The sequence below is a fragment of the Cephus cinctus genome, unplaced genomic scaffold (assembly GCF_000341935.2).
Source record: "Cephus cinctus unplaced genomic scaffold, Ccin1 Ccin1_scaffold0225, whole genome shotgun sequence".
Taxonomy (NCBI): Eukaryota; Metazoa; Arthropoda; class Insecta; order Hymenoptera; family Cephidae; genus Cephus; species Cephus cinctus.
Window position 1 is genome coordinate 220,077 of NW_014332941.1, and position 19,929 is coordinate 240,005.

Consider the following 19,929-nt stretch of genomic DNA (forward strand, 5'->3'; position numbering starts at 1 on the left):
CGTCAACCAGATAATTTATATTTTTCTACAACAGAAATTTTAACCCAGGTTTCCCACGGGATATACAACAATAAAATACAACTAGTATACATAGCACAGTACAAAAATAATTTGTCTGGAAATAAATCAAAAGACATGAATACATTTGCAGCTTTAATTATCTCGGATCTGAAAAAAGCATGGTACATTGAAAAAGTGAAACAAGCTCATCCAATGAACTACAGGCACAGCTTCGCGAAGTCTTTATTTCGGCGTTTTTACTCCGTATCCACATACATGTGTTATACAAGTAGCGTTGCAGCAGTGAAATAATTAGTCTCGCGCTCGGAGGACCTCATTAAGTACAGAGCGAATGCGCGACAGTACTTATATATACCTGTAGGTGTATTACATTTCCGCAACGCCACGCAAGCAAATAGAAGCAAGGCCTTATTTCAGTGAGTGCACCTTCCCGAGTACAGTCTACTTCCATCTCCGGTAACTGATCTTTATTTCTGATCGCAAATAAAAAACTGTCCAGCCGAATTTCCGATTAAAGATAATAAATTGATCTTGGGCCAAAGACAAGACACCCAAGTGAAGCATATCCTGGAGTAATTTCCGGGAGGTATTAGGAGCTAAAGTTCTCTTGTAAATCCTGGAAGATGTATAGTGTCCACGTGACACCAGGGAAATCCTCTGACAGGCAGAGCACTTCGAAGCATTCACGGAATCCAGAGAGCGAGATCATTTACAAGAGCCAACGAAGAGAATCCATCCCTGCGAAGGTCTTCAACTACATCCGCGCTCAGTTCCAAGCCGAGGGTATTCCTGGTGAGTCCAGAAAGCTCGCATCTTCAATCACACCCCCAGACACGCCGTCCTACCGTCAAAGAAACGAGTCTTCTTTCACGCGACTTTAGCTACGGCCGATATCGCCCTCCGATGCGTCCACGAACAAGACTGGTGTATCTGGTAAGCATGCCCTTATCGGTACACGCCTATTCGAAATTCCCGGTTCTGGAATGTTCTCGTTTCTACGTTTTACAGAGTTATGAAAATTACGGTGCTTTTATTTACCTGTTGGCGTACAAGAATATTAATGCTTTGATGCTTATCTATATATATTAATCGTAATTTAGGGCACGATTACTTTGTTCAACCTCTCTCGAACTTTTAGATTACTTGCTGCTTCTGTTGATGATTCCTTTGATTAACGTTTATTACCTATTCTTATTAGAAATAACATTATTTAATGATATCAATCTCTGGATATATTATGCTTTTTTTTAATCAGACATGGATTAATTGATCCGTGTCTGAAATATAAAGTAACAAAATATCGCTCAAGCGATTCTCAAGAAAGAATATATTGACCCGTAATTTTGTCCTATACCTATAATCTGGTCGTATTCCTTTAGTCTTTTCATTTTCAAATAATTTTCTATGATTCATACCTAATTCTCAATAGTTCAACCTTCTTCTGCAACATTGCAAATGCTATCCAATTGAGAAGCATTGGAATCCATTAGGGTATCGGTGAAAAAGGGATTAGTAGCATCTTCAGAAACGACAACTTCTATATCCTGAGAATGTTTCTCGGTGGACAACTGATAATTCCCATAATCATCAATCCAAACATTATCAATGGATTCTTCGCTGTCGTCCGTTGAATCTCTAATCCTGGTATCTAAGTTAACAACTGATTTCTCTTGAAGAACCTCCTTCACGTTAGCCATAGACATTCCAGTGCTAGCATCGTTGTAAAGCATCCAATAAGGTAAAAAAGTATGTTGCCTATTCTCAGCAATAAATCGTTTCTTCTGTGAACAGATACCACTACTAGTGGGTGCTGTCATTTGCGTGACGATGGGCGCCGTGTAACAGTATACACAGGAAGTCTGGTCGATCTTCGTATAATCCACGTAGTTGTTGGAACGAAGATTCAGAATGTGTTCTAGATAATAGTCCGTCGTATTGTTAACCAATGATCTAGGCGGGTAAGGATCTAGTACTCCTGAAATACAGAATCGCCAAAAAAAAAAAGAAAATATCAATCTGGCCTCGTGAAATTCTCTAATTGTCTATTAATTATTCTTATGTGGTTGAACTAATCACCAAAGGGAACACACCATTCAATTGGGATTGTGTCACTTCCATAGCAGACACCATATCCGTCTGTATGTTATTGGATACCTGCTCCATCGTGATACTCTCTTGTTGCTGTTGCTGTTGCTGTTGTGCCGTTGTGTTTTCCACCAAAGAAAGATCAGGCTGCTGACTATCGTGCGTAGTAGTGTACTGATTAAAAAATCCAGTATTATACTGGGTGCCATTGCTCTCAATATTGGTAAATGATACTGTGGATTCTTTGCTGTACTTATAAAAGTTCGTGGTTACTTCTTGCTGAGGAGAAACCATTTCCTGGATGTTCGACGTATAAAGGTCCTGTACGAAATTGTCACTAGGAGCCTGTTTAAAGTATCCGGTGGACTCCTCGACTGGTTTGATTATCTGTTGCGAGTAGAACATTGGATCGGGAACTGACTGCATTACCGGTGCTACGTTTTGATTCTGGTACTGCTGCAATTCATCTCTTACGTTTGTGTCCATAATATTCTGACTCGAGTCGTAAAGCGTCACGTCGTTAGGCGTCTGATACGAATAGAGAGAACAGTCATTATTTATGGCTTTCGAAACTGCGTAGTTCGTATCGACGCCTTGGTAATAAATAGTGTGAAACGTTCGAGGATTCTCAGTAATAGGCTGCAAATAATTCGGTTCTCGCATTTCTAAAGCATTGGCAGCTATCCACTTTTGGCAGTTCTGTTGAACGTCTAGATTCTGATATCCATACTGATACTGATTGGCATTATCACTGGGAAGGCTACCAGGAAATTGGTTGACTTCTTGTATATTCTTATCCGTGAGATGCGGTGGATTTAAAAATATTTGATCTCTAACATTATTGATAAGACGACAATATTCAGTGGTGTTTATCCAATTCTCATCGTTTCCGTTGCTTTGCGAATCTGCCGTCAAAGTATCTGAATTGTCCATCTCGTTATTACCAGTTTGATATTCCAACGACCAAATGCGATAACCAGCGCATTCTGGACTTGCGATTTCACCAAGATCAGCACCAACTGGCGCTTGGAGCATTTTCTTCAATAGTATTGGACCACGTTGATTAGCATTTGGATCTTCCACAATCTGATATTCTATGTGATCTGGTGCCACTTGCATTGTTGTGGTGTTAAGATCGCCAGTGGCAATTACATTCGATCTTGCATTACTTGGTTCAAACGTTATCGAATCAAGCGTTGACGCTTCTGCTGCAGTTCTTAGGTCCATGATAGATTGTGATTCTACAATATTAGCATTATTATTCATATCACAATTCTGATATTCCTTATGTATACGACGTAATAGATACTGCCTGAATTCATCATAAGGGGGAATTCTGTTAGCCTCGTCCTCTCTATTCACGATCACCTCTTCGGCGCCTACCTGCAATCAAGAATTAAAACCACAATAATGATAAAAAACCAATAGAAATACACAACCAGCCGATGGTAAAATCGTTCACATATTTAACATAATTATTTACCAGCACAGCATATTCTCTAGAAATGTTCATAGTTCATAGAAAACGTTTGGTACAACGTAGTTTCAATTCCGTAATAGATCACGAAGGAAACTAAGTTCCATTTTTCGAAGTGATGACACATGATCGTACGAGCAGTCGGCCATATTGAATGTCCTTCTCGCATGAATCATGGATATCGTTCATATTTAACATAATCATAATCCTGTCTTACCCACTGGTACGGCGGTTGTTGTTGTGGACAGTAACACTCCTCGACCATAGCATAAGTGGGACTATGTATTGGCGTAGAAGTCAAATTTAACTCCCCGTGTTTGGCTTTCCGAACCCTCTTTTTTCGTGTCTGCTTCAATTCAGTAAGCAACCTACCAACTTCAGGTTCGTTTCCACCTTTGGCAGCTTGTAGTATCTTAATCAGTAAATCCTTCTGTGAGAAAGAATAAGGGATAATCGATCAAAAGTTACCGTTCACAATAGACATTCGTACGATTCATTTCGAAAGACGGCATCGGACATGTCCGTTACTCTACTAGACAAAACAATTGACGGTATAACCTACCTTTATATTACCAGGAACCCGATATCTCAAAGCCAAAGCCTGAAGCTCTTTGTACGACAACTCAGATATATCATTACCGTTCATCATCGAGCACCTCAGCGGCCTCCACTCTTTCGTACAAGATTTAACAAATTTCTGATATGGCTGATGGAAGTTCGTCTGCTAAATTGCTGGATGCGCGTACGTTTGAAATTGAACACGGCGCGTGTGGAACCCTTTTGTAAAACTTTATATAACTTTATATAAGTTGATTTACCGATGGATAATCGTCGAACAGAAGTATCGGTAGACGAAAATGCCTACTTTATTAAACGGTAGATTTCTTTTTATTATGAATCTTGTGACATTGGTATAATTTAAATTCGCGCTTCATTATCCGTTGCTCGAGGGAACCATTATCGGTAGCCCTGCTAGTTTAGACCAATTAGAATTCCGATTCCGAAGGTCCAGCTGTTCCGAAATTCCAATTGTTTTCATCGTTAGATGGCAATATACATTAATGCCTGGAAGGACGGAACGCGACATCCTGCGATCTTTCATAGAAACGTGTCGCTATTGTAGCCCGGCACATCCCTACATAGGTAACAATATACGTAAGTGCAACATTGTATGGCTGTCACAATGAAAACTGGAACGCAAGTTGCGGGCTACAACGTAGATGCATAATACAAAGTATATCCCTGTCGGTAGAAAGGTAAAAAGCAACTCAAGCTTTTATTGTCTAGGTCGCTTTAAATAAATGATAGGCAGCTATTTCTGTACAGTTTTAGGATTGATCTGGCTCTGCTAGTTCTCTGGGTCAACCAAAGCCATTTCACTAGGATTACTTGGAATGCATACTCCCGTTCTCTAACCTATAATTCATCCTACACACCATAAGCCATGTGTCATGCATAATTTAACATATTCCGCGAACGGATTCAAGATTCATTATCTCCCATGGGGAAATATGATGCTATAATTTGAGGAATTTGTGAAACGTGCATCAGTAGAACCTAGTTGCAACTATGTCCATTCTAGGTGGCAGATGGTTGTCGATAAAAAGAGTTTCGAGCACCTCGACAAAGTTCTTCACGTTGACGTGTGTATGTAGGTGCATGGGGTTCGCTGAAATAGATTACAGGGGTAAGCGTTAAGCTTAAAGCAAACACATCGAGCTTGCGCGCAGCCACGAAACCCCGTGCTTTTGCGTAGAGTTCCACTCAGTGCGTCACCGGAGCCAGACTCGGACGTCGGTCGGTCCGTTCTCGTATCATCAGGTGTAAGATCGACAAGGAGCACGCATTACATTTATTATCACGCTCTATCAGAACCCACGCGCTTCCGGATAAACAGGAAGACACTCGATTCTGCAACGAATCGTAACTTTTTCTCTCTGGTGTACGGTAAACGCTAATTCGTCGAGCTGAATTCCCCACCGAGCGGCATGAAGGCCCGTAAGAGCCGTGACAAAAGTAAGTGTACATACACACTCGACTGTAGTGCCGCTCGAGTTTCCTTTTAGCAATTGTACCAGTCGATACTTGAACAATAGCACCTTCGCTGCTTTGCCCCCTGTGGACTCCGGGAAAACCGGCAGGAATGTAATGAGCTCATACGGACAGTTTCAGGCTCCCTTTTCTCATTTATACTTTTTTGTATTTTTTTTTTCTTTTCTCAAGCAAGCGCGACAAAGAGTAGCACGAAACATCTATGTACAAAAGAAAGGAACTTCAAAGTACGGTTCGCCTTACTGTAATTATAGAGAGAGGTTGTATATTCTACCTAATTTATTACGTGGATATGCAAGTTTTTTTCCAGTAATTTCAACGCTCATTTTCTCATACTTGAGAAATCTTTTATTTGAACAACTACGTGCATTTAGTCTTTTACTTGTATTTTTTTTCTTTTTCTCCCTTCTAATTGGGGTAAAATGCGTGGATGTTAGGTTTGGTTTTTTTGTTCCTTTTATTTTTTTTTTCGACTTCGTGGCTTTACAGTAAAGTGGGGTAGGTGCGGAACATGGGGTTGGAGCTGCTCGGTTACCATGGTGACCCCGGATGCCCGGGATCAGAGCTGCTCCATAGGCAGACTTTACGAATTACACACACAGATAGAATCTCTGTGGAATCTTATTATTTACCGATAGTTTTGAAATGGGGAAATCCCCTTTCAAATCCCAGAGGAAGAAATAGGTCGCTCGTACGCGAGAAGGGTGACAAATATTTTCCTTCAATTTTAGTCACATGGTTTATTTAAGAGCATCCTTCACGCATGTCAGGATAATATAATGTACTGCATGATAGCGTTAGGGGTTATTCTAGAACTCACCCTCTCGGGGACGAATATACATTTTTTTTTCTCAATGATCCTATACATACCTTGTAGAAGTATATATAGCTATAGCATTTACCGATAACTAAATACTTGTTGATATTACGTAGAGTGTAGTTTTAGGTATAAGTTCAGAAAATTGACATGAGCCAAGATAACGTTGCACGTTTACATAGGTATTTTAGTTATTCACGGATAGAGTATCTATTTAGATGAAACTGTTGAAGTTGAAATGTGAGACCTGACATCCACCCACTTTACCCCACTTTACAAGCCCGTTTCGTCTCCTCCAAAGTTATTGTTACAGACCCAATTCTGTACTTCACTTTTGAAACTGTTAAAGCTGGCAATTTCTATTTCTTCCTGTCTGTCTCTTTATCTGCAATCCTGCACCTACTTCCGGTACGACTTCTTCTGAAGCAACCAAGCACACGACGTAGAAACACCGAGAAGCAATGGAGAAATGCACAATTCTCTTATTCGTGGAGAAAGAGTCCGCTGAAAATTAAAAGAAAGAATAAAAGAAATACGATTAGAAAAACTGGGACTCTTTCGTACGTATTTGCACTCTCGTGAGTAGACCCTAACGACTGGATACTAAGATCCTGAAAAGCATCTCGAACGTGTGGTACAGTCTTAGGAGTTAAGGTCCTTGGCTATTACAGAGGACGAACTTGAAGAACTCGGGGGCGTTTTAGGGGGTTCTGGGGGTGGTGCCCTGACATTAGGAGGTCGTCATAGGCCTGAAGAGTTGACCACCCTGGCGGCAACTACGAGATTCACCAGGAAGGAGATCCAGCTGATCTACAGGGGTTTCAAGCAAGAGTGCCCAACTGGTCTCGTCGACGAGGAAGCCTTCAAGCAGATCTTCTCACAGTTTTTTCCTCAGGGTGGTGAGTCCTTCCCGCTCCGATAAGCCTTGATCACCTTTTGAACCTATCAGACGATATTGATATATTTTATCTTCTGGCCTATCTAACATCATTATACCCAGCCGCCCTTCCATTTTCATCTCCTTTCACGGTCCTTTCTGCCTCGATTCGCAAAGTCAATACCACCTGCTTGCTTTAGATGCGAGTCAGTATGCTCACTACGTTTTCAACACCATGAAGCGGAAACCCTCTGGCAAGATTAGTTTTGAGGTGAGTAAGAAGCCAAAAGCTATATTAACCTCCGACCAATCTAACTTGGACTTTCCTTCATATTTCTCATTTCCGGTTTTCTGCCTATCTGCTCTGCACCCTCCTTTTCAGGAGTTTCTGACTATACTATCCAAGGTATCCAGAGGTTCCGTCGAAGAGAAGCTACAATGGGTCTTTGGACTCTACGATCTGGATGGTGATGGATTGATCAGCAAGGAAGAGATGCTTGGCGTCGTGGGATCAATCTACGAGATGCTGGGACGTTACACACAGCCACAAATAGTTGAGCCACAGATGGCCGCGCGTGAACACGTGGATCGTATATTTCACGTGAGTCCATTGTAGATTCCAAACCTTGGGAAGCACACTTCTCATCCCTATAAGAAACCCTAAGGGCTTTGCCAATTAGCTCAGAATTTTTTCCTTCAATTTCAGTTAATTGACGCGAACAAGGATGGCGTGGTGACGATTGAGGAGCTGGTCCAGTGGTGCTCCAAGGATGAACAGCTTCTGCGAAGTCTCGATACTCTCGATACCGTCTTGTGAGGACTGTTAGCTCAGTTATAAATTCAAACCACATACCACTCTCGATTAACATAAGGAGGGATGTATGAAGAATTTCTACAACCTCTTTGTAGACGCCAATCACAGACACGTACCCACATAAACGAACACATACACCGTGTAACCCCACTCGTTGCCTTTCGTCGCGATCGATCTCAACGTCAAAACCTCCCCTATGGAGTGGACATCCCTTACTGGGACAATTCTTTGGGCGATCAACCCCTATCATTCATAGACTTTCCCCCTAACAAACAGCACGTTACCTTATCATAGGATAACCTTTATATATCTCAAAAGGACTGATTTCTACTTTTTCTCATATTCTACCCAGTCCTTTCTTTTGACCACTTTTGCTATCTTCCCCCTGTCAATACAGTCCCTTTGGAAAGTGCAAGCATGTTAAACAAATAATCAACAGCAACTATGGTCCAAATAAGATTTGCCAAAAATTTTTTAAAGTTACCTTATATAAATATACAAGATTGTTCAGCTCAGTTGAATTTAACAATTGTCACGCAACCTCCTTAATCAGTACTTTGATCAGATTGCATGATAATTGTCAAATGCCACTAACACAATTTAGTTGAATAACTCTTTACGCGTGCGTATCGTACCTAACCTACCCTGTCTTTCAAAGAGTGACGAACGATATCGTTCACTTTATTAAACAGTATTATTTAAAAAATTCCATTAAAAATGGAACTCGCGTGCGACTTCACCTTCCGTCTTACATGCGTGCAAACGCGCGCGTCTTGTAATCGCGTGGAAATGGTACCTTAAAAAAATTTTGACAAAGTTACTCCTTAATCCGTAATCTTTTTCCCAGCTGCGTTATTAACTCGACTTTTCTGTACTATTCTCTATTTCGCATTTTAGACCAACTTAGGAGCGTAGCTGCGACTGCGAAGCAGACTCTTGCTATTGGCTTAGTGGTGGCACAAAGGTTCAATGAGAAAGAAACGAAGACGAAGCTACGTAGAATGCGAATGAAAGCCACCGATTATACTTAGAGCGTTTTTTTAGATGATCTAGCTGGCGTTTGACCAAACAAAATTTAAAGGAACAAAAAGAAAAAGAAAAAAAAAAGAAGAAATTACTGCGGTCTATCGCGGCTGCACCTCGTGTGATTCTCCTGTACCTTACTACTATTTAATTATTACTGAATGATATTATACATACATTATATATATACGTCATTGCGATATATTATACGATTGAATTTATTAAAAATATTTCACGAGTCTATTGAACAAATTCTATGAAGTGTATATATACAGACAAATATACATATGTAAAGTACATATACAAATATATACATAAATGCAGCAATATTAACTCTAATGTTAATAACGTATATGTATATATCTATATGTATATATATTATATAAAGAATAGTGAAAAAGACGATGATATTACCTTTGTACCTCGTTGTGCTCGCTCGTTGATTATATATGATAATAAGGATGATGATAATAATAATAATGCAATTCTGGCAATAATTCGGAAATCTCTCTTTACGATCATTGAAAATCACATATACCGTATCCCTTCCGTTAATAATTGTGTCGCCTTTATTTTTGAGAGTTTCTCGTAAACACATACAAGAAATAAGTATACACAATAGACACTAAAGGAAGAGATAGAAAATAAGATTGTTCCAAATACAAAAGTTTTATAACTGATCGATATATGTATATGTATGTAAATTTACGTGTCTTTGGATATTTCAGCATAATCCATCTCCAATACAGCAAGATCTACCCTTGCTTCACGGAATTCATCTATTTCCATACCTTCGCCCAAGTACCAGTGAAGGAAGGCTCGCTTTTTATACATTAATCCAAATTGTCTATTCAGCCTGGACCAGGCTTCAGCAATGGCAGTGGTGTTGCTCAACATAGCAACAGCTCTTTGAACTCTGGCCTGACCGTTGCCAGGTATTACAATTGGCGGTTGATAATTAATACCAATCTGGAGCAAACAAAATTAGATATGACATAATACTTGTCAGTTGTATATTATGTCATTAGAGGTAACCTTGAATCCCGTAGGAGACCAGTCAACAAACTCCACTCCATGTTTTTGCTTGATGGAGGCGATGGCGTAGTTAACATCTTTTGGTACAACGTCTCCGCGATACAAGAGACAACAGGCCATGTACTTTCCTCGACGAGGATCGCAGGTAACCAACTGATTGCGAGGTTCAAAGCATTCCGTTGTCAATTCTGCCACTGACATTGTGTTATGGTCTGCATTGCTGGCAGTTGCTACGGGAGCGTATGTCGACAGAGGGAAATGTATTCGCGGAAAAGGAACCAGGTTCGTTTGAAACTCTGAGAGATCTACGTTCAATGGTCCATCGAATCTAAGACTAGCTGTTATCGAGGATACCACTTGACTTATTAGTCTATTTAAATGAATATAGGTCAATCGATCCACGTCTAATTTACGTCGGCATATGTCATATAGTGCCTCGTTATCCACCATGAAAGAACAGTCAGTCTCGTACATTGTAGAGTGACTCGTTAAAATAGCGTTGTAGGGCTCAACAACGGCCGTACTGATCATTGGTGAGGGATAGATTGTCATTTGTAATTTGCTTTTTTTCCCAAAGGAATTGCATAACTCTTCCATCAACAGAGCATTGAATCCCGAACCGGTACCTTGTGAGAAATAGCCATTGTTAATTGTGAAGTCATGATCTATGCTAATCTACTGTTTTCTTTTTATTTGATATTTACCACCGCCCACAGAATGAAAAATCAAAAATCCCATAAGACCGTCACAGTTTTCAGAAAGGATTCTTAACCTTTCTGATACTGTCGACAGAAGCTGCTTCCCTACTGTGTGACGGCCACGGGCATAATTGTTGGCTGCGTCTTCTTTCCCGCAGATCATCTGCTCTGGGTGGAAGAGATCGCGGTACGCGGAATTTTGAAATTGTCCTATCACCGAGGGTTCCAGGTCGATCATCATCGCTCTTGGAATGTACTTTCCATTTCCGGGTTGATGGAAGAAGGCATTTAGATTCTCATCTTTCGGTGATAGACTGTTTGTTGCTATTTGACCATCCGGAGAGATTTCGTGCTCCACACAATAAAGTTGCCAGCAGGCCGCTCCGAGCTGTACGCCGGCTTGACCGACGTGGAGTGAAATGCATTGACGCTGTAAAGCATTCGCAGGTGCTTTTTTAAACTGGAGCAATATCTTTCAATTCGTGGTTACCTTGCTGGACATTTTTTTCTATTCAAGCTGAAGATTTGATATTTGATCGTTACTGAAATTTAGTTAACGAGAATTTTTCATAATTCGCCGAACCAAAGATCCTGAGATCTTGGAAAGCTCGAAACGATTTGGCCGAATCTGCGTCAGTCAATGGACCGCCATATGAAACTGCAAATGCAAATTGCAATTGTTCTATTTCTAGGGGTTTTCCTGCCAACTAGATTCGCATGCGTAGCTTTGGGTTTTCTGCTTTAAAAATTTCTCCGAGCGGCCGGGACCTTTATAATATTAAACAGTGAGATGCCGCCACAGGTTGTGTTCTATTCAAATGACAAGTTGTTTGGATATTATCAGGTTGTAGGGGCAAGAAAAATCCCTTTAAAGTATATGTAAGAAATATTTTACAAAAATGACGAGGATTCAATGGTCTTTGACGAGAGCTCCAAGGGCTCTGAGGTACGTTTTTTGGAGCAATTGTGTAAAAGTGTCCAGGGCAATGCTTAGCTTTCTTTCTATTTAAGGTTAAATCTTCAGCAAAGGTGGTCTCGAACACGAATCGTCTTCAAATCGTTATTTTATAATCACTTTCTGAATTGGAGCTATGTCTGTGATATTCTAATGGAACCAATGTTTTGGTTCGTAGAGAATTTTACTGCCTGTCTTGGACCGGTAATTACTTTTGCTTTTTATGTCATAAGCTTCGTTTCATATAATCCTATTGTAGATTTAGAACATATATAACAATTGGTATATTTCCTAGGTCATGGTGGTGATGGTGACACTGTTGACTGCTTCCATAGTATACATTGCTTATTGGATAGGATTGCCATACTGGTGGGACAAGAGTCCGGGAATGACTGTGGCACTATTAATCATTGGGAATTGGTTGCTTATAAATGTTTGTTTTCACTATTATATGGGTGTGAATGTCCCAGCAGGTTATCCACCACAGGGTGGCCTCATTCCAGAGGCTGTGAGCATATGCAAAAAGTGCATACAACCAAAGCCACCCAGGACGCATCACTGCGCTGTATGCAACAGATGTGTTCTCAAAATGGATCATCATTGCCGTATCCTTGCACAAAATGTACTCTTAAATTTATCTACATGCCTTATGCAGTTTACTGCAATAAACTTCCTGAACCAAAGTATAGCATGGCTCAACAATTGTGTAGGGCATTACAACCACAGGCACTTTTTCCAATACATGGCCTTTACTGTTGTCGGAATCCTATTCATCATGATATTCGGCATCGAAATCGCATATCAGGAATTCTTTCCAGCACAAGAGCCTGATCTGGATGGTCATCCTGTGCGAATAAACGATACAATGATAATACCCGTGGTAAGCTCATGTTAACAGTCAAATGTAAACCTCGCTGCTTCTGTAATCGAATTAACACGCATATCTGTGAAATTAGACAGAATCTTTGGATCACCTAAGCGCGGAAGAGCTCGCTGAGATAGCGAAGCAAGCAGCCGAAACAAAGATGAAAGAATTGAGACGCAAAGTGATCATTTATGCAGCCCTTGTATGCTTAGCTACCTTTGCAGCTCTTGGAGCACTTGCCTGGTGGCACGCCTGCCTCATCGCCCGAGGAGAAACGAGCATAGAGGCCCGTATTAATAGTACAGAGTCACTTAAGTACGAAGCCCAGGGTAGAGTATACAGAAATCCTTATGACTTTGGGCCTAGAGAGAACTGGAAACTTTTTTTGGGACTTAACGGAAGGTGGGATATATTAAGAACTTGCAAGCAAATCACTTTTAATAAGTGAATTGGCAACAAAGGTATTTACCCTCATTTTTTTAAACGTTTCTACAGAAGCTGGTGGCACATACTTTTTCCTTCAATTCATGGTCCGTATGGAGATGGTCTCACGTGGCGAACCATTCAAGATATGAAGACATCTTGACGTTCCTAGTAGTATGATGTATAGATCGTAAGTCTAATTCACTCAAATGAACATTTCCAGTTGCAAGACTGCATTAAGATCACTGTTACGCGGTACGAGACTTGATTATTCTAGTCAAACTACAGAATACCAATGCGTTAAGTCGAATAGAAGTATAACAATTTTTGCGACGTTAATAATGTGGCATACTTGCAGCCCTCCCGATAGAAATACGTGACTTTAAAAGTCATCGTGTCATTGAAAGTTAAATCGTGTATAATATGTCATCTCACAATATTATTTTGTACGGTTGGTTTATTCGTATTACAAAAATTCATTCCTACAAATACTGTGATGTACCTTTCATGCATTATCCATTATGAATCACACGATATCTCCATTAAGTACATCTTACGATTGGGTCGTACATAATCGTTAGGTACTCTTATATTTTATTCATTTATACAAATTCGATTGCAAACGTAATTATCACAGACACGCCCATCTTTACAGACCTTACTTTAGAAAGCAAAGGTTCCTTCTCGAAGGAATATTTAAATATGGCTTCTTTGATCTTCGCAGAATAACTGATAAATATTCGATCAGTTCTTTTGTATATAGTATTCAATATACGTCGTCTCGTATTGCATTATTTACATGTATTTGTTGCATCAACATTTCTTTGTGTGAAAAATCACTACTGTAAGTTTTCTAAATATCTCTATTCTACTCTTCACGATGATCCACTTGAAGTTAAATGAAATAAAAGGATTTTTTACCTTTCGAACAAGATCAAAGTCTTTAGTTAATACTTGAACACTCTCAATCACCATTAGCCCATACAATACCCTCGATCCAACTAAGGTAATGAGATACTCTCGTATATACACCGGGAGTATCTACGTGGGCGCACTCTAAACCAAAACTTGTAATACCAATCACCTGATAGAGACACTTATTTTTTGGATGAACGTTTTGAAAGGGTCCTCCGGAGTCACCTTGGCAGGTGTCTCGTTCCCATCCTCCTTTAGGATCACCAGCACATATCATACTAGGTACTACGCCATGTGGTACAGCTTTAGATTTTCCGTACCTCAGTGCACAGACTACGTTGTCAATTACTTGTAAAACTGCTTTCTGCAGTATGTCACTTTCTTCCCCAGCTATAATTGATGAGATAATATCAATCCGAAACTCGGTAATACGTGACTCACGGATTTAATTAATTTCAGAAAAAGAAAATTAATCAACTTACCGAATTCCGTAACACCCCAGCCGGTGATTGTGGCATTTCTGGGCACGTTGTCGTACTGTTGATGAAGGCAAGCTGGTTTTATTTGGTACCCAAATGTTGCTGGTCTGGCCAGTTCTATTAGAGCTATATCTGCGTACATTGCTGGTTTCCTATAGGAAGGATGACGCTTTATTTGTTTAATTTTAATCGTCGACCCGGTGTTTCCCTGGCTCAGTCGATGTACACCAAGGCGTACTACTGTCGGCGTACGACTATGGGTAAATCAAAATAAGTTTTACTTTTGTTTGGATATATGCTATGAAGATCAAAGCCAGTTTTGAAATAATCAAAACTTACTCTCGAAGATCAACACAGTGGGCTGCAGTGAGCACCCAACGTCTTGAGATAAGTGTTCCTCCACAACTTAATGTGAACATTCCATCTGTTGATGGTCGTCCTAATGCTACCATATGTGGAAACTCTCCAGGCATTACTGTAGCTCCTCCTACCACTAGGGGCGTATATGGATGCATTCCATTGCAAATTGTTTGACTGCCGTTCCTTGTCATTTGTGATGTTACTCCAACTAATGGTACTGTTTGGACAGTTCGTGATACTTCTCGATTATATTCATCACATTCTACAATATGAAATGTGACAATTTTTTTTAATTACATAAATCGTATGAGCATTTAATCGTACTTACTCATCTCGGATATTGTTTTAGAGCCTTCCTTGGAACGATAGTTCATCGTAACATCAATATTTGGGACTTTTGTAGAAGTTTCTCTCTTATTATCTTTTTCAATTTTGTCATCAGCCTTAGTAGGCACATTTGTACTGTGATTGGTGTTGCCTGATTCTTTACATTTATTAATTAAGAATGGATTTCGAGCAATATTGCCAGGACATCCTTCCATTCTTGGAGTATCTTCTTTCTTGGTGGATGGTACCTCCGTATCTATTTTACTTGCATTATCCTCAAAGTTATTGCGATTCTCAAATTTTGGTGCAGGATATTTCTCATTATTTAAAAAAGGATTGTGCTGATATTCTTGTCCAGCTGCCTGATGGTTGCCAAAAAAAGAATTTCCTGACAGACTGATGATAACACTCATGTCTCTAGTCAATAAAAATGGATTTCCTGCAAATTACCAAACATTTTAATAATTTAATTACGATTAATATAATTTTAGAATACTACCTGCTGCAAGTTGTGGAGCGGATAACGCATGTTTTGTATTGAGTATTAAAACAGTGAATAATAAAACACCAAAAATGGTAAAAAATGCAACATCCGCTGCCATAATGATACAGTCTAAGCAAAGAGATGAAATAACTTTTCTTTAATGCAATAAGAAAAAAATAAGATTTGTCATATCAATGTCGAGGATCTCTTGAAATGAACTGAGGTATATTGTATTGTAGTGGCTTTAAATTCTGTTTTCTGACGCACACGAAGTCGCAACATCATATCCGTACATGTAGTCAGTACCAATTTCGAGATCTTTCCTATGTGGGAGGATATCATTCATAAAATCGAATTCCTGCTCCTTTTTATCCTTCTTTTTTTCCCTTTAGTTACACATAATTTTTTGCTATCTTATGACGTTCTCATATCCTGTTTCGCGGCGAAAGTGCTTCTTGATCTATAGGTATAGATGCTACGCCATTGAATTTATCCCTAATTCACTGCAAAAAGAGATATAAAAATTCCCTAGAAAATATTTTTCAAGAAATCTATACCCCATTCGTGTAAACTTCTGAAAATATTTTGCATAAATTTAAATATACATCTTCTATTATACCGTAAAGTCCTACGATATGATTTCGATTCTTCAATAGGTAATTTCTTTTCTCTTTTATGTGCTCTTTATTACGCAAATATTCATCTTAGAGAACAAAGGTCCACGGATCTCCCGCGCGTTTACAATATGGTGTCCCGTGCGGCTGGCGTGCGTCGGTAGCAGTCGGTAGTTGCGTTATTTCAATTTATTTTAGCACAATAGTGAAAAATATTCCAATTTCTGTGTAATTACGTGATAACCATATCACCATACGTGCAGTAAAATTATAATGACGCACAATAATATATTGTCGGATTCACAAGAGTCGGCTTTAATTGATGATGCTACCTATCAAGAAGTATTGGACCAAAGCATGTGAGTTTGGTAGATTTTAGTAACCTGTTGAAATGTCAGCGAGCGTGATTTCATCATTTCATTTTGAAATTCAATAATTATTATTCACTCGTAAGATTGTCTTCCTCGTAAGAATTGAACTAATGGAAAACCAGAATTTTTGTGTGGAATATATATAAGATTAATTGGTATTTCATCATTTACATTATAAAGATTTTTCATTATGTATAATAATTAATTATTTCTTCTCATTTTTGTCTCTTTAGTGATATCGAAAAACTTCTGGGTTCTGACTTACTGCAAGAGCAGGAAGAAAAATGTAATATTCATTATGAGCAAATAGGCCCAGATGTATCATATCCAATTTTACAAGTTGCACCACAAACGCCTCAAACATATATTCCTGTCAAGGATTCATTTGCAGGACCATGGAATTTTAAATTACTTACAAATAACCAGAATTCAGGCAAGCAGTGGGAGGTGAGTATCTTATTGAATACATTGAAGGAGATGTATGTAGTATTGTTTTCCGTACAGATGCCTAGATAATGTAGTTAGGCCTTGACCTAATGTATTTATACATGCTCCTTTTTTGAGGTCTGTGGTTACATTATACGTACATACGTGGAATAAAGTTATTATCATACCGCAATGAAAACGCGTGTCTTTGATATTGAATATCCAGAAGTGGAGATAGAAGATGTTGACGAAAGTAAGCTAAATGGCTTGATATGTGTCGTAGTGCAATGGAACAATTTAGTCAAGGCATTAGCATTTATGCACCCGATGTCCGATTATTCGCATGCTGTTGTAATAACCTTTTCTTATTTTTTTTGTTTCCTTATCTAGTATTCAGTGCCACTAAACAAAGTCTTTATCAATATGATGCTAACACTACCGCTCAAATTTAAATGGGACATTATGGAACAAGGAGGCATGTGGCTGAGGACCATGATGGTATTCTCCTTAGATCAATATCAAAGCCATCCAGTTCAACGATGTCCTAATCACATGTCAGCAACTGACCAGTCTAATAAAAACGTTAGCCCAGAGATGGTAAAACACGTTGTACGTTGTTTACAATCGGACTGCAACTATGAAGAGACAAATGGACACTTCTCTGTTGTCGCGCCCCTTGCAAGACCACAGGCCGGAGCAGATTACGTTCCTGTGAACTTCCAATTCTTTTGCAAGAATAGCTGCTCCTCTGGCATGAATCGCAGACCCACAGAGCTTCTCTTCATCTTGGAGGATAGTCACGGAGGGGTTCACGGTCGTCAAACACTGCCTGTAAGGATTTGTAGCTGCCCCCGACGTGATAAAATAAAAGAGGAGGCAGAAGTTCCAGGCACGCGAAATTATGTAGCTGTGTCGGGTGGTAAGAAACGTAAAATTTCAATTCCGCAAGGAAAAAAATTAGCAATACCACTGACAACTGTAAACTCAAGCAATACCGATGTGTATTCATTATCATTTAACGTCGTTGGCAAAGAAAATTCCAAATTGGTACTTAAATATGCCTATGACATTATGGCGGGTGATGTATCTCGTAATGAAAGTCTGCATGACAGCTATAAGCCATATATGGATGCTCTCTTACAAAAAAAGCCATAAATTGAGATTTTAATTTTTTTTTACTTTCCATATTTTTATTTTTACGGTCTCTTCCCTCAATACTCAGTCATCGATCTCCCTAGACAGCTCCCATTCCCGTCCGGCACCGCTAGCCACGTCTGCTAAAGCATGTGCAAAACGCGGTGGTATGTACGAAACGTAATAAGCGTGTGTAGATTGCTACCGTTAGTGATTATGTGAATTACGATTCAGTGCAGACGCAGACTATTGAGAGCTTGAAGATCGAGACGACCGGACTATTGAGGGAAACAACTGTAATAGTATTAAAGCATGCCCAGTGTATCTGTACTTGAATAAGCGTCTGAAAGTTCAATCTCAACTACATCGAGTCGTGTATTTATCATTCTTTATTTCAAATGAAAACCATAAAGTTTGTCCATTCTCGCGTCAATCTTTCTTTTCTGAACTTTGTGTTTCATCAGGTCAGAAAATCGAGGGATAATCCTATATCTCGTTTTTAATTTGTATTCTTTGTCGTATTTCTCCTGATTTATTTTAGACATTGAAGAACAAACAGTGATGCATGACATGTTAGAATATTCAATGCAACAGTTAAACACTGCATATATATGAATTATGGTATTGCTCTTAGTCAAATCAACAAAGATTAAATTTACTTGAAATTAATTACAGTGGAACCGCTTCAATGGTTTCAATGTACTCCGTTAATTGTTCGTATCGCGTAGCATAATTTAAGGGACGTTACAACAGTAATTTAGTATCGTGGGATACAGTATTGTTTTAATAATTCAAGAGAAACGACTGATTATTAACATGCGTTATACCTGGAGCAAATGCATTACTCGCCATACGTTATTTTAAGTTGTTTATTGTTCTACTTTATATATACATTATACATTATTACTCATTAGTTTATTGTTAGCATGGACAATAGTTACCAAGCGGCCGTTCGACTTGTGTAATTGTGCCATGCCGTAATTTCTGCATTTTTATAATTAAATCTAAATCGATGCAATTATTTGTATATAAGTAAACCGATCAAATTAATCTGGGAGTGGGCGCGTGGGGTGTCTGGGACATTCCAAATCAATGTTTTTCAAATGGAAAAGAAAATCGCACGACTGTTCCCGGGTCGTAAAGCACATACTCGAAAGTTACCAAGTGCTCATAAGCATTGACATGTGGTTTTCGCGTAAATTTGTATTACGTGCAAGATTCACCGCGCCTGTTGCTAATGTAGTCGGTTTTTTAAAAATAAGAATCATATACATTATCGTTTTTGTAGTCGTCAATTAGGCTCGTGATAGAGCATTAATATTTGGAATGTGTTAGATTCATATTGCCATGAATCTTTTAAGTAGCTGCGCCAAAATGTCTCAATGAATCTAATGATATTTTTGTAGTCCAATTACAGTTGGAGTCCCTTACAGATTATATTGACTTTGGTTAGGAGAGGGCGGGCTGTTAAATTTCTGATATTTGTCACTGGTGATGGATGTAAGACAAGGGAAACCGCCACGACCATTTTGATGAGTACATGATAATAGGTATTTTGCTCAACTTTCATGTCTTCTCATTGGGTAAGCTGTGAGAGATTCTACTGTACACATGAGAGTAGATAAAGTGAAAAATAAATAATCTGTTATTTTATCGTAATCCTTCTACTGTTTCTTT

General features: G+C 39.1%; 6 protein-coding genes across 14 annotated transcripts; 3 read left to right on the forward strand and 3 right to left on the reverse strand.

Moving 5' to 3' along the window:
* Positions 1–130: 130 nt before the first annotated feature.
* Positions 131–9,671, forward strand: LOC107265450 (Kv channel-interacting protein 2). Of its 7 annotated transcripts, none has more exons than XM_025082739.1 (7): positions 131–954; positions 6,879–7,030; positions 7,107–7,351; positions 7,530–7,600; positions 7,712–7,930; positions 8,036–8,142; positions 9,041–9,671. In XM_025082739.1, the coding sequence occupies exons 1-7, from the start codon at positions 925–927 to the stop codon at positions 9,048–9,050; spliced, it is 834 nt and encodes a 277-aa protein (XP_024938507.1). In that variant the 5' UTR covers positions 131–924; the 3' UTR covers positions 9,051–9,671. The 7 variants fall into 7 exon arrangements, with proteins under 7 accessions (XP_024938507.1, XP_024938510.1, XP_024938511.1 ...); XM_025082740.1 differs by lacking the exon at positions 131–954 and adding an exon at positions 4,768–4,839 and having other exon boundaries at positions 8,036–8,151; XM_025082738.1 differs by lacking the exon at positions 131–954 and adding an exon at positions 4,768–4,839.
* On the reverse strand, positions 1,032–4,277 carry LOC107265443. The gene is made up of 4 exons (XM_015734900.2): positions 4,146–4,277; positions 3,801–4,013; positions 2,112–3,489; positions 1,032–1,996 (listed from the first exon to the last, which is right to left on the reverse strand). Exons 1-4 carry the CDS (start codon positions 4,230–4,232, stop codon positions 1,452–1,454), a joined length of 2,223 nt encoding a protein of 740 aa, XP_015590386.1. The 5' UTR covers positions 4,233–4,277; the 3' UTR covers positions 1,032–1,451.
* Positions 9,653–11,569, reverse strand: LOC107265451 (tubulin alpha-8 chain-like). Its single transcript, XM_025082731.1, has 5 exons — positions 11,390–11,569; positions 10,906–11,329; positions 10,202–10,827; positions 9,876–10,135; positions 9,653–9,791 (listed from the first exon to the last, which is right to left on the reverse strand). Exons 1-5 carry the CDS (start codon positions 11,399–11,401, stop codon positions 9,695–9,697), a joined length of 1,419 nt encoding a protein of 472 aa, XP_024938499.1. The 5' UTR covers positions 11,402–11,569; the 3' UTR covers positions 9,653–9,694.
* A 95-nt stretch (positions 11,570–11,664) lies between these two features.
* Positions 11,665–14,652, forward strand: LOC107265499 (palmitoyltransferase ZDHHC16A). Of its 2 annotated transcripts, XM_015735005.2 has the most exons (7): positions 11,665–11,845; positions 11,911–12,058; positions 12,150–12,459; positions 12,544–12,734; positions 12,811–13,121; positions 13,215–13,332; positions 14,517–14,652. In XM_015735005.2, exons 1-6 carry the CDS (start codon positions 11,799–11,801, stop codon positions 13,303–13,305), a joined length of 1,098 nt encoding a protein of 365 aa, XP_015590491.1. In that variant the 5' UTR covers positions 11,665–11,798; the 3' UTR covers positions 13,306–13,332; positions 14,517–14,652. The 2 variants fall into 2 exon arrangements, with proteins under 2 accessions (XP_015590491.1, XP_024938502.1); XM_025082734.1 differs by lacking the exons at positions 11,911–12,058; positions 14,517–14,652 and having other exon boundaries at positions 11,687–11,845; positions 13,215–13,408.
* Positions 13,582–16,198, reverse strand: LOC107265498 (serine protease snake). 2 transcript variants are annotated; one of them, XM_025082732.1, is made up of 5 exons: positions 16,014–16,198; positions 15,225–15,662; positions 14,876–15,158; positions 14,540–14,790; positions 13,582–14,447 (listed from the first exon to the last, which is right to left on the reverse strand). In XM_025082732.1, the coding sequence occupies exons 1-5, from the start codon at positions 16,051–16,053 to the stop codon at positions 14,107–14,109; spliced, it is 1,353 nt and encodes a 450-aa protein (XP_024938500.1). In that variant the 5' UTR covers positions 16,054–16,198; the 3' UTR covers positions 13,582–14,106. The 2 variants fall into 2 exon arrangements, with proteins under 2 accessions (XP_024938500.1, XP_015590489.1); XM_015735003.2 differs by having other exon boundaries at positions 15,723–16,198.
* Positions 16,199–16,442: 244 nt separating this feature from the next.
* On the forward strand, positions 16,443–19,911 carry LOC107265501 (cellular tumor antigen p53). Its single transcript, XM_015735006.2, has 3 exons — positions 16,443–16,680; positions 16,926–17,139; positions 17,509–19,911. The coding sequence occupies exons 1-3, from the start codon at positions 16,595–16,597 to the stop codon at positions 18,271–18,273; spliced, it is 1,065 nt and encodes a 354-aa protein (XP_015590492.1). The 5' UTR covers positions 16,443–16,594; the 3' UTR covers positions 18,274–19,911.
* The last annotated feature ends 18 nt before the right edge of the window (positions 19,912–19,929 follow it).

Bases quoted from the DNA above. Each gene is read 5' to 3' on its own strand.
- LOC107265443 (XM_015734900.2), bottom strand. From the start codon at position 4,232: ATGATGAACGGTAATGATATATCTGAGTTGTCGTACAAAGAGCTTCAG. The intron at 4,014-4,145 runs GTAGGTTATACC...TCTTTCTCACAG, and splicing joins GGGTTCCTGGTAATATAAAG to AAGGATTTACTGATTAAGAT. The intron at 3,490-3,800 runs GTAAGACAGGAT...TCTTGATTGCAG, and splicing joins AACAACCGCCGTACCAGTGG to GTAGGCGCCGAAGAGGTGAT.
- LOC107265450 (XM_025082738.1), top strand. From the start codon at position 4,804: ATGCATAATACAAAGTATATCCCTGTCGGTAGAAAG. The intron at 7,352-7,529 runs GTGAGTCCTTCC...TGCTTGCTTTAG, and splicing joins ACAGTTTTTTCCTCAGGGTG to ATGCGAGTCAGTATGCTCAC. The intron at 7,601-7,711 runs GTGAGTAAGAAG...CCTCCTTTTCAG, and splicing joins CTGGCAAGATTAGTTTTGAG to GAGTTTCTGACTATACTATC.
- LOC107265451 (XM_025082731.1), bottom strand. The intron at 10,828-10,905 runs GTAAATATCAAA...ATTTCTCACAAG, and splicing joins TTTTCATTCTGTGGGCGGTG to GTACCGGTTCGGGATTCAAT. The intron at 10,136-10,201 runs GTTACCTCTAAT...TGTTTGCTCCAG, and splicing joins GGTCTCCTACGGGATTCAAG to ATTGGTATTAATTATCAACC.
- LOC107265499 (XM_015735005.2), top strand. From the start codon at position 11,799: ATGACGAGGATTCAATGGTCTTTGACGAGAGCTCCAAGGGCTCTGAG. The intron at 12,059-12,149 runs GTAATTACTTTT...TATATTTCCTAG, and splicing joins TTACTGCCTGTCTTGGACCG to GTCATGGTGGTGATGGTGAC. The intron at 12,735-12,810 runs GTAAGCTCATGT...CTGTGAAATTAG, and splicing joins ATACAATGATAATACCCGTG to ACAGAATCTTTGGATCACCT.
- LOC107265498 (XM_015735003.2), bottom strand. From the start codon at position 15,825: ATGGCAGCGGATGTTGCATTTTTTACCATTTTTGGTGTTTTATTATTC. The intron at 15,159-15,224 runs GTAAGTACGATT...TTCATATTGTAG, and splicing joins TAAAACAATATCCGAGATGA to AATGTGATGAATATAATCGA. The intron at 14,791-14,875 runs GTAAGTTTTGAT...ATTTACCCATAG, and splicing joins CACTGTGTTGATCTTCGAGA to TCGTACGCCGACAGTAGTAC.
- LOC107265501 (XM_015735006.2), top strand. From the start codon at position 16,595: ATGACGCACAATAATATATTGTCGGATTCACAAGAGTCGGCTTTAATT. The intron at 16,681-16,925 runs GTGAGTTTGGTA...TTGTCTCTTTAG, and splicing joins GAAGTATTGGACCAAAGCAT to TGATATCGAAAAACTTCTGG. The intron at 17,140-17,508 runs GTGAGTATCTTA...TTCCTTATCTAG, and splicing joins ATTCAGGCAAGCAGTGGGAG to TATTCAGTGCCACTAAACAA.